This window comes from Ornithorhynchus anatinus, unplaced genomic scaffold (genome assembly GCF_004115215.2).
Source record: "Ornithorhynchus anatinus isolate Pmale09 unplaced genomic scaffold, mOrnAna1.pri.v4 scaffold_224_arrow_ctg1, whole genome shotgun sequence".
Taxonomy (NCBI): domain Eukaryota; kingdom Metazoa; phylum Chordata; class Mammalia; order Monotremata; family Ornithorhynchidae; genus Ornithorhynchus; species Ornithorhynchus anatinus.
The window spans coordinates 894,753-906,656 of record NW_024396724.1 but is presented as its reverse complement, the minus strand read 5'-3'; the positions used below and the strand labels follow the sequence as shown (position 1 = coordinate 906,656).

The following is an 11,904-nucleotide window of genomic DNA, read 5'->3' as shown; positions in this document are numbered from 1 at the left end:
CCACAGCACTTCTGAATACATGTACATATCTATAATACTATTTATTTATATTAATGCCTGTTTACTTGTTTTGATATCTGTCTTCTCTTTTTTAGATTGTAAACCCCGTGTGGGTAGGGATTATCTCTCTTTATTGCTGAATTGTACTTTCCAAGAGCTTAGTACAGTACTCTCCCCACAGTGAAACATGAAACAAAAACTCCTCACTCTTGGCTTCCAAGACCTGGCCCCCTCCTTCTTCACCTACCTTCTCTCCTTCTACAGCCCACCTCCTACACTCTGCTCCTCTGCCACTAACTCCTCACGGTCCCTCATTCTCGTCTGTTCCTCCTTCAACCCCTGACCCATGTCCTACCACTGAGCTGGAATGCCCTCCCTCCTCACATCTGCCAAACTAACTCTCTTCCTCTCTTCAAAGCCCTACTGAGGAGCTCACCTCCTCCAGGAGGCCTTCCCAGAGAGAGCCCTCCCTTTCTCTCTGCTCCTCTTCCCCTCCCCATTTCCCCTACTCCATCCCTATGCTCTTCCCCCTTCCCCTCCTCACAGCAGTTGTGCATATTTGTATATATTATTTATAACTCTATTTTGTTAATGATGTGTATTTATCTATAATTCTATTTATCATGATGGCATTGATGCCTGACTACTTGTTTTGTTTTGTTGTCTATCTACCCCATTTAGACTGTGAGCCCATTGTTGGGCAGAGATTGTCTCTATCTGTTGCTGAATTGTCCATTCCAAGCGCTTAGTACAGTGCTCTACATATAGTAAGCGCTCAATAAATACAATTGAATGAATGACTGAATGAATAATCAGTAAGGTTGTTAATTGACAGTAAGGTTGTTAATTCTGTTCTGTACTCTCCTAAGTACATATAATGCTCACTAAATACCACTGATTGACTGATTTTTGATTTCAGTTGCTCCTGTTTCTCTTCTCTCTCTCTCTGACTCTTTGTCTTTCTGTTTCTTCCTCTGACTCTTATCTCTTGTCTCTGTCTCTTAATGTTTGTATTTCTCTCTCTAGTTTTCTCATTCCCCAGGTTGAACTACTGCAGATCTCTTCTAATAACATGGAGTGACGAGAATGGATATCAGTGAGCTTGCCTATGCGTTCCTCTTTCTGTTCCAGATTGTCTTTGGGGTCTCAGGAAATGTATTTCTCCTCCTGGCTTATAGGCATGTGGTCTCCATCACCCACCAGCTGAATCCTCCAGTCCTGATCGTTGCCCATCTGGCCCTGGCCAACACTATGGACCTTCTCAGCCGGGGGATCCCCGAATTCCTGTCAGCTTGGGGGTGGAATAATTTCCTGGATGACGTTGCTTGTAAAATCCTCTTATATATTTATCGGGTGGCACGGGGTATTGACATCTGCACCACCTGCCTCCTGAGCATCTTTCAGGCCATCACCATCAGCTCTGGCACCTCTCAGTGGGCGGGAGTCAAAACCCAATTCCCCAGGTGTATCCTCCCTTCCTGTCTCCTTTCCTGGGTCCTCAATCTGCTGTTTGACATGACTACACCCATGTTCATCATGGGCCTTGGGAACAGCACCAACATGAACTCTGTCATCCTGAAATACTGCTCCTCCATCAGTATCAGCGCAGTCACATCGCTGATCATTGCAGTGGGGCTCTTCCTCCGTGATATGTTGTTCGTGGGACTCATGAGCGTGGCCAGTGGCTACATGGTGTTTGTCCTGCACAGACACCACTGGCAGGTCCGACACCTCTACAGGGCCGGATGCTCCCCCAAGACAATGCCCGAGGTCAGAGCAGCAAAGAGAATCATTGCCCTGGTCACCCTCTACGTCTTCCTCCCTGGACGGAACACAATAACCCTGAGTTTTTTATTGAATATGAAGATACATCCCCCTCTCATCCTTCGTAGCAACATTATGTCTTTAACTTTTTCAGCTGTCAGTCCATTTCTGATGATTCTCAGCGACAGGAGGATAAGAAAGTTCTGGAAAAGGGATTCTCATATTCCCAAGTTGGATCCATCATAGGGTCTTAGGAAATGGTGCATGCCTGATAGGGAGTGGGGGATCCAGGGATCTGGGGAATGGGATAGTAATGGAACTGGGATGAAGGGGCTAGAGACACCCTGTCCTGCAAGTCTCATTCTCCTGTATACTCGGAGGCCTGGTACATGGAGCTGGCTTCCATGTCTAAATGTGTTTGTGATATGGAAGCAGAACTACTCGGTGTCCTGGTAACCTGTTCCAAGTTTCCCCATGGCCAATGACACCAAACAATGCTTGATAATTATGAGAGTCATTGGTTTGGGGAAGGAGGCTAACCCAGAACAGGGGAAGCAGTCAGTAACGCTAGGGGTATGTTCAGGTCTGTCAGGGTCTGCCAGCATTCCCATCATGCATGGCTTTTCATACAAGAACCAGGCCAAGGAGTGTGAAAATCTCAGTGCAAAACATCCTCCCTAGTGCAGATACAAATTCATGTACATGTCCTGCTGTTGGCATGACTGGTATCTGACCAATGATCATCAAAATGGCAAAGAGTCAGAAAATGTGCATGACTGAGTTTTTGTGGGCACAGTGGGTAAGTATGGAAGAAATTCACCCTCAACAACACAATCCTAGATACAATTTCACCACCAGAAATGTAAATGAGAAGGAGCATGGCCTAGTGGACAGAACACAGGTCTTGCAGTCAGAAGGACCTGTGTTCTAATCCTGGTTCTGACACTTTCATTCATTCATTCATTGCATTCATTCAAGTGTATTTAGTGAGTGCTTACTGCATACAGATCACAGTACTAAGCAACTGGGACAGAACAATGTAATTCTGAACAGACACAGGCTGGGAGACCTTGTGGAAGTCACTTCACTTCTTTAAGCCTCAGTTACCTTAGCTACAAAATGAGGTTTAAGACTACAAACTCCATATGGGGCAGAGACTGTGTCCAACCTGATTAACTTGTGTGAACCCCAGTGCTCAATACAGTCCCTGACCCTTAGTAAGCTCTTAACAAATACTAAAAAAAAGTACTGGAACCAAAGGACAAGTCTTGGAACCAAAGGAGAACTCTCCTACCTTTCTCCTCATTATTCTTATTCTTATCATCATCTTTATTATTTACTAACTTTAGCAGTAGTTGTCTTAGAAGTAGTACTCCTAGTAAGGTAGTTGTAATAAAAATGATTGTAGAATTTATGGAGCACTTTCTTGGAGTCTTGTATTAGAAACTTGGAAAGTTTAGAAAAACAAATGTATACATACCTCCCCAACGATCTAACCAGAAAGACCAGCATAAAGATAAAAATAGCAGATTTTCAACTCCATGAAATCTGGCATCTACCATTTTAACTGTATTTTGCCTCAGAGTCCAGTACCTTACACTTGGTAGACTTGATCCTTAACCAACAAGAACTATAGTCTAGAGGGGAGGCAGACATTATAAAAATTACTAATAGGGGAAATGACAGAGTTTAACACATGTACCTACCACTGTGAGGCTGGGCATGGGGTATCAAAGTGCTTAAGGGCTACAGACCTGAGAGCCTAGGTGATGGAAAGCGGGAGGGAGAATCAGGTTGGAAAGAGCTCTTGGGGGGAGATAATTATGTAAATAGTGATACTGACATTGATGATGATGGTGCTGAAGATGAAGATTGATGATTAAAAAGATTCATATAAGAGCTCTTGTATTTGTGTCCTACCAAACACAAGCTGAGTTTTCTCTGTAATAATAGTAGTAAACAAATTCACCTTGTGAGTACTAAGTCCTATACTACGAGCTTGGAGGACCTCATTTTTGATGTTCACTGGTTGGTTTTCATGTTTATTAAGTACCTATTGTACTAAATCCTGGGATAAATACAAACAATTGGATTAGCCATAATCCCTGTCCAGTAGTGGACATACAATCTTATCAATCAAAAGCATTTTTTGAACACTTATTTTGTGCAGACCACTGTACTAAGCACTTTTATAGTTCAAAATACATGATCCATGCCTTCAAGGTATTTAAAGCCTAGTAGGCTGAGGGGGAAGAGTGAGGGAGCAGAGAAAGAATTACATTACAGTTTGAAATGAGAGGGTATGTTGTTAGGTACCTGACTTAATGCTTGAGAAATAGTTATACAAGATAAGTACAAATGTGTACAGTTAAGAGGGAGGTATAGCAGGTATCATGTCTTCATTTTACTAGTTAGGAAACTCAAGTCCAGAGAAGCAAAGTGACCTGCTCAAGGTCACACAGTAGGTCAAAGCAAAGCTGGGGCTACATCCTGGTTCTACAGATTTACAATTCCATGCTCATTCCTCTGGGCTTCAGAAACAAGGACAGAGGGTAGAGACAGAGACAAAGCAGAATAACAGTGGATTAAGAATAACTATAAATTATAGTGCTAACAAATCAGTATAACAGGGTTAAGATTGGAAAATCAGGAAAGAAGGGATGACAGGCAAGTATCTGGAATTCTAGGGGGCTCAGGGTTTCTAAAATTCTAAAGGTTCCTGCACTCGGGAAGTTGATCTGGGCAGTGGCAGCTACCGAGAGCCATTCTTAAGATGGCTCATTGCTCCAGGGGACAAGGACCTTTGGGGTGGTGTCCAGTTTACCAGGACTCCCTCCTAAATTCTGATGAGGCTCCTTCATCTTGAGAAAACAAAAACTCCTAATTGTTGCTCATTCCTCTCTACAGCAAACAGAGTTTCACCACTGTCTTTCAGACAATCCACCAGTTTGGGGTTTTTTTTCCCTTCTACCTGTTATAATGATACTAACATTTGTAAGGACTATGTACCAAACATTTTTCCAAGTGCTGAGGTAGATATAAGGTAATCAGGTCAGACACAGTACCTGTCCCACATGAGGTTCACAGTCTTAATCCCCATTTCCTCGATGAGATAACTGAAGTGCAGAGAAATGAAGTGGCTTTTCCAAGGTCACACAGCAGACAAGTGGCAGAATAGGGTTACGAACCCAGGTCCTTCTGAGTCCTAGGCTCATGCTCTATCTATTACGCCACACTGCTTTTCTAACTATGCTTTTCTCCCACACCACACCAGCTTGCACTTTTTATTCTTCTCAAGCCAACCTACTCATCGTGCTTCCTTCTCACATCTCCTGCCAATGACCTCTTGCTCATGCACACTCTCTCCCCCTTAGAAATATCTCCCTTTCATTCATTCATTCAATCAATCATATTTATTGAGTGCTGACTGTGTACAGAGCACTGTACTAAGCATTTGGGAAGTACAGGTCGGCAAGAAATAGAGTCAATCCCTACTCATTAATGCGATCACCGTCAATAAGGGGGGCGACAGACAAAAGAACACTGTCAGACCACAGATCTACCTTCCCTCAAAGCCTTACTGAAATGCTGGGACAAATACCAAAATGCTCTGGATAGAACACTCTGCTGTAGTGTACTTAAGATGGCAGACTAAAAAAAAAAATAGGAACACCTCACAAGACTATCATGAGCTTAAAATACTTTGTGTCTGGTTAAAAGGAAAATAATCAAATCCTGGAGCCAAATGCAGACTGCTCTTATTTACCCTAGTTCCTTAATCTCAACTGGCATCTCGTTCCTCTTTAGATCTTCCAAAAATCTCTTGGCTGTTACCCATGTTCTTCAGGTCAAACGATCTCTTTGTCTTCAGCTCCAAGAGCTGAGGGTCAAAGTTAATTCAGGGAGAGGGTGGGTTGGAGGGGCAGATAAGAAAGGGGACGAGGGAATGGGGTAGAAGAGGAAAAGGAGTAGGGAACGGAGAGGTACAGGTGGAATTAGGAAGTGAAGGTGAGATACCGCCCCTACAACCCAAACTGCTAGATTGACAGCCCAAGCCTGGAATACAGAAGGTGTCCCTCCCCACGCATGCCAATCAAATTAGGTATGAAGTAAGTGGGAGGGCAAAGATTGGATAAACTGAGGCTGGAAGCTGCAATGGTCTAGTAGCACAGGTAATAAATACCTGTGGCCTCTGACCTGCTGTGCAGCAGATCAAGACTTGCAGCAGATGGCTGCGGGTCACCTCTGCCACTAGCGTGAGAAGCCCACTTTGCCTGCCCCAAGTGAGAAGCCTTGGGATGGGGGAGTGTACTTTGCTGCTGAACACTCATGGGGCCGGAAGCCAGATGCTTTGCCATGGGTGAGTAACGCATAAGTGGATTCCTCCCAAATGAGAAGTGCTCGTGGGTGGGAGTTAGCCACATCACCATGTGAGAACAAACCATAAGTGAATTTGTGCTGGGTCAGACCTAGGTATTTTACCATATGCAAGAAGCACATAAGAATATTCATCTTATAGGGAAGCTCTAATATAATCAAATAATTCAATTCACCTCATTTAAAATAATCAAATAATTCAATACGCTGTGTTCAGAATAATCAAATAATACAATTTGCTTCATGGAATGAATTTCGTATAAAACTCAGCCTTCCCATCCCTGGTCTCTCCTTGTCTGTCTTGCCACACCGATTCCCGAATGAACCTGTCCCCCGGGCAATGGGTCAGAGGGTATTCCAGGCTTCTTCCCTCATCTCCTTTAAATTTCCTCAAGGCTGCCATGGGAATCATGCCTCATCTTGCCTCCGTCCAACCTGGAGAGTTCCAGCCCTGTCTTGATGAATTGGGGGTAAGTTCTCAGCATTATCTGAAATGGAACAAAGTGGGACCTGAGAACCTTTTTAGTACCTTATGTAACCTGCCCACAGGGAAATATGCTTGTCTTGGGTCCATATGGAAAGTAGTGCCGAATTTAACTGGGCATCCAAATGAATTAATCATTGTTTCTGTTTCTCTCTTCCTCTCTCTGCATTCTCCATCTCTCTCTACCTGTCTCACTCTCATTCTCCCCACTTCTTTCTCTCTGTCATTTTCTGACTTCTCTCCATCTGTCTCTATCTGTCCTTCTGTATCTCTCTCTCTCTCTCCATACTCTCTCTCTATATATGTATATTTCCTTGTACTATATTTTTCTGAGTCTCTTTTGGCCTCTGTCTCTCCATCTCTGTCTGTCTCTTTCCCTGTGCCTCTGTCTGACACCTGCTTGGCTTCTTTCTGTTTCCCTCTGTCATACTGTGTTTCTGTCTTCTTCTGTACATATCCATAACTTATTTATATTCATTCATTCAATCGCATATATTAAGCACTTATTGTGTGCAGAACACTCTAGTAAGTCCTTGAGAAGATAAAATACAGCAGTAAAAAGTGAATCCCCTGCCCACAGTGAGCTCAGAGTCTAGAGGTGTGGAGACAGACATCAATACAAATAAATGAAATCACAGATCTGTACATAGGTTCTGTGGGGCTGTTGGGAAGGGTGAAGAGCCCCTTCCAGTTATCGCCCTATCTCCCTACTACCCTTCCTTTCCAAGCTCCTAGAACGAGTCGTCTACCCTCGCTGCCTAGAATTCCTTAACTCCCATTGTCTCTTGGACCCCCTCCAATCTGGCTTCCGTCCCCTCCAGTCTCCTGAAACTCTCTCTCTAAGGTCACCCACGACCTCCTTCTTGCCAAATCCAATGGCTCCTACTCTATCCTAATCCTCCTTGACCTCTCAGCTGCCTTTGACACTGTTGACCATCCCCTTCTCCTCCACACCTTATCTCACCTTTGCTTCACCAACTCCATCCTCTCCTGGTTCTCCTCTTATCTCTCTGGCCAGTCATTCTCAGGCTCCTTCTCAGGCTCCTCCTCCCCCTCCCATCCTCCAACTGTTGGGGTTCCTCAACGGTCAGTTATTGGCCCTCTTCTGTTCTCCATCTACACTCACTCCCTCGGTGCACTCATTCACTCTCACGGCTTCAACTATCATCTTTATGCAGATGACACACAGATCTACATCTCTGCCCCTATCCTCTCCACCTCCCTTCAGGCTCGTATTTCCTCCTGCCTCCAAGACGTCTCCACCTGGATGTCTCCCCACCACCTAAAACTCAACATGACCAAAACTGAGCTCCTCATCTTCCCTCCCAAGCCGTGTCCTCTCCCTGACTTCCCTATCACTGTGGATGTCTCTCTGGCCCACAACCTCGGTGTCATCTTTGATTCGGCTCCCCTCTCTTTCACCCCACACATCCAATCCGTCACTAAAACCTGCCGGTCTCACCTTTATAATATCGCCAAGCTCCGCCCTTTCCTCTCCACCCAAATGGCTATCTTACTGTTACGGGCTGTCATAATATCCTGGCTGGATTATTATGTCAGCCTTCTCTCTGATCTCCCTTCCTCCTGTCTCCCCGCTCCAGTCTATTCTTCATTCCGCTGCCCGGCTCATGTTCCTGCAGAAACACTCTGGGCATGTCACTCCCCTTCTTAAAAACCTCCAGTGGCTGCCTATCAACTTCCGCACGAAACAAAACTTCTCACTCTAGGCTTCAAGGCTCTCCATCACCTTGCCCCTTCCTACCTCTCCTCCCTTCTCTCTTTCTACTGCCCACTCCGCATTCTCTGCTCCTCTGCCGCCCACCTCCTCACCGTTCCCCGTTCTTGCCTATCCCGCCATCGACCCCTGGGCAACGTCCTCCCGTGATGCTGGAATGCCCTCCCTCCTTTCCTCTACCAAACTAATTCTCTTCCCCTTTTCAAAACCCTACTTAAAGCTCACCTCCTCCAAGAGACCTTTCCAGACTGAGCTACCCCTTTTCCCTCTGCTCCCCCTCTCCCCCCCTTCACCTCTCCTCAACTAAACCTTCTTTTCCCTACTTTCCCTCTGCTCCTCCCCCTCCCCCATTCCCTCCCCTCAGCACTGTACTCGTCTGCTCAACTGTATATGTTTTCATTACCTTATTTATTTTGTTAATGAGATGTACATCACTTTGATTCTATTTATTTGCTACTGTTTTAATGAGATGTTCACCCCCTTGATTCCATTTATTGCTATTGTTTTTGTCTGTCTGTCTCTCCCAATTAGACTGTAAGCCCATCAAAGGGCAGGGACTGTCTCTATCTGCTACCGATTTGTACATTCCAAGCGCTTAGTACAGTGCTCTGCACATAGTAAGAGCTCAATAAATACTATTGAATGAAAGCATAAAAGTGAAGCAAGTGAGGACAATGAGAAGGGAATGGAAGGTAAGGAAAAGTGGGGCTTATTTTTGGAAAGCCTCTTGGAGGAGATATGCCTTCAGTAAGGCTTTGAAGTCGAGGAGAGTAATTGTCCATTGGATCTGAGGAGGGAGGGTGCTCCAGGCCCGGGGCAGAATGTGTGCCAGGGGTCAGCAATGAGACAGGTGAGTTTGGGGCACCATAGGAAAGTTTGCACTAGACGAGTGAAGTATGTGGGCTGGGTTGTAGAAGGAGAGAAGCAAGGTGAGGTTGGAGGGTTGAAGATGATGGAGTGTTTTAAAACCAACGGTGCAGAGTTTTTGATATGGAGGTGGATGGGCAATCACTGAAGATTTTTGAGAAGGGAGGAGGGGGGTGAAATATCCTGAACGTTTTTTGTAGAAAGATGACCCAGGAGTGGAGTGAAGTGTGAACTGGAGGGGAGAGAGACAGGAGGTTGGGAGGTCAGCAAAAAGCTGATACAATAATCTAGGTGGGATAGGATGAGTGTTTATATTAACATGGTAGCAGTTTGGATGGGAAGGAAAGGGTAGATTTGAGCTATGTTCTGAAGGTGTGACTGATAGGATCTGGTGAAGGATAGTATAAGTGTTTTGAAAGAGAGAGAGAGGAGTCAAGGATAATGCTAAGGTTAGGGGTCTGTGAGATGCGGAGGATGGAGGAAGCTTCTACAGTGATGAGAAAGTCAAAGAGAGGACAGGGTTTTGGGCAGGAAGATAAGGAGCTTTGCCATATATAAAAACCCTAATGTATGTCTTCCCTCTGGACTGTATGCTCATCGTGGGCAGGGAATCGTTCTATCAACTGTTTCATTTTACCCTCCCAAACGCTTATTACAGTGCTCTGAACATAGTAACTGCTCATAGAATACCAGTGAGGGATTGATTTCTGTGTCTCTCTAGCTCTCCGTCTCCGTCCGTCTCTCCCTCCTTGACTTGTCTCTATCTATCTAGAGCTCTTTCTGTCCCTCTTTGACTCACACTGTCTCATTTTGACTTGGTTTCAATGTCGTACCATCTCCATCTAATTCACAAATTCTGCCTCTCTTCTTCTGTCTCTCTGTCGACTCTCTGAGGGGAATAAACTGAAGTGGTAGAGCTCTCATGTGGCATGTGAGAGGTAGCAGGATTGTTGCCCGCATTGTCTACATGTATCTGTTTCCTCCCCTCTAGACAGTAAGGTTGATTATTGACGGGGAATGTGTCTCCTAAATATGTTGTATTGTACTCACCAAAGCGCTTAGAACAGTGGTCTACACAGAGGGAATGCTCAATAAATACCGCTGATTGATGGTTTGATTCCTGTGACTCCTTCTGCCACCCTCTCTACCTCATTTCCTCTCTCTCTGTGACTCTTTGTCTTTCTGTCCTTTCCTTTGAATCTTGGCACTCTCTGGCTCTATCTCTTAATGCATGTATTTGTTTCCCTCTAGTTGTCTCATTTCCCAGGTTGTATTACTGTAGAGCTCTTCTGATACAGCTGAGTGAAGAAAACGGATGCCAGGAATGTGCCTTTGGGAATCTCTTTCTGTTACAAATTGTCTTTGGCGTCTCAGGGAATGTTTTCCTCCTCCTGGTGTATGCAAACATGGTCTCCACCACCCACCAGCTGAATTCTCGGGACCCGATCCTAGCCCACCTGGCCCTGGCCAACACCATGGCCCTTTTCAGCAAGGGGATCCCCGACATCCTGTCTGCTTGGGGGCTGAATAATTTCCTGGATGACGTTGGTTGTAAAATCCTCTTATACATTTACCGGCTGGCGCGAGGTCTTGTCATCTGCACCACCTGCCCCCTGAGCGTCTTCCAGGTGGTCACCATCAGCCCTGGCACCACCGAGTGGGCAGGAGACAAAACCCAATTCCCCAAGTGCATCCTCCCCTCCTGCTTCGTCTTCTGGGTCCTCAATCTGCTCTTTGATGTGACTACACCGATGGGCAGCGTGGGACCTAGTAACAGCACCACTATAAATAGGGTCATCCTCCTGAAATACTGCTCTTCCATCAGGACCAGTGCAGTCTCAACCCTGGTGTTTGCAGTGGTGCTCTCTCTCCGCGATATATTCTTCGTAGGACTCATGAGCATGGTCAGTGGCTACATGATATTTGTCCTGCACAGACACCACCGGCAGGTCCGACACCTCCACAGGGCTGGATGCTCCCCCAAGGCAATGCCTGAGGTCAGAGCAGCAAAATGAATCATTGCCCTGGTCACCTTCTACGTGCTCTTCTTTGGACAAAACACAATCACCCTGAGTTTTTTATTAAATATGAAGATAAATTCCACTCTCATTCTTAATAGCAACAGCATTATATCTTTAATGTTTTCAGCTGTCAGCCCATTTCTGATGATTCTCAGCGACAGGAGAGTAAGAATGTTCTGGAAAAGGGATTCTCATATTCCCAACTGGGATCCCTCTTAAGGTCTTGGGAAATGGTGCGTGCCTGATGGGGAGTTGGGGGATTCAGGGATCTGGGGAACAGGATAGTAATGGAACTGGGCTGGAGGGGTTAGAGACACCCTGTCCTGCAAGTCTCATTCTACTTTTACTTGGAGGCCTGGTACCTCCATCTCCAATGAGCTGGCTTCCATGTGCATATGTATTTGTGACGTGGAAGCAGAACCGCTTGGTGTCCTGCTACCCTGTTCCAAATTTCCCCATGGCCAGTGACACCAAACAATGCCTGATAATTCTGAGAGTCATTGGTGTGGGGAAGAGGGATAACCCAGAACAGGAAAACAGTCAGTATCACTGGGGGTAAGTTCAGATCTGTCATGGCCTGCCAGCATATCCATGGTTTTCATACAAGGCTTTTCATACTAGGGCCAGACCAGGGAGTGTGAATACCTCAGTGCAAA

The 11,904-nt window shown here is 45.5% G+C and overlaps 1 protein-coding gene and 1 pseudogene across 1 annotated transcript; both read left to right on the top strand.

Moving 5' to 3' along the window:
- Positions 1-1,086: 1,086 nt before the first annotated feature.
- ORNANAV1R3062 (vomeronasal 1 receptor ornAnaV1R3062) lies at positions 1,087-2,010 on the top strand. Its single transcript, NM_001253454.2, has one exon. It carries the CDS (start codon positions 1,087-1,089, stop codon positions 2,008-2,010), a length of 924 nt encoding a protein of 307 aa, NP_001240383.2.
- Positions 2,011-9,201: 7,191 nt separating this feature from the next.
- Positions 9,202-11,516, top strand: ORNANAV1R-PS3052 (annotated as a pseudogene).
- The last annotated feature ends 388 nt before the right edge of the window (positions 11,517-11,904 follow it).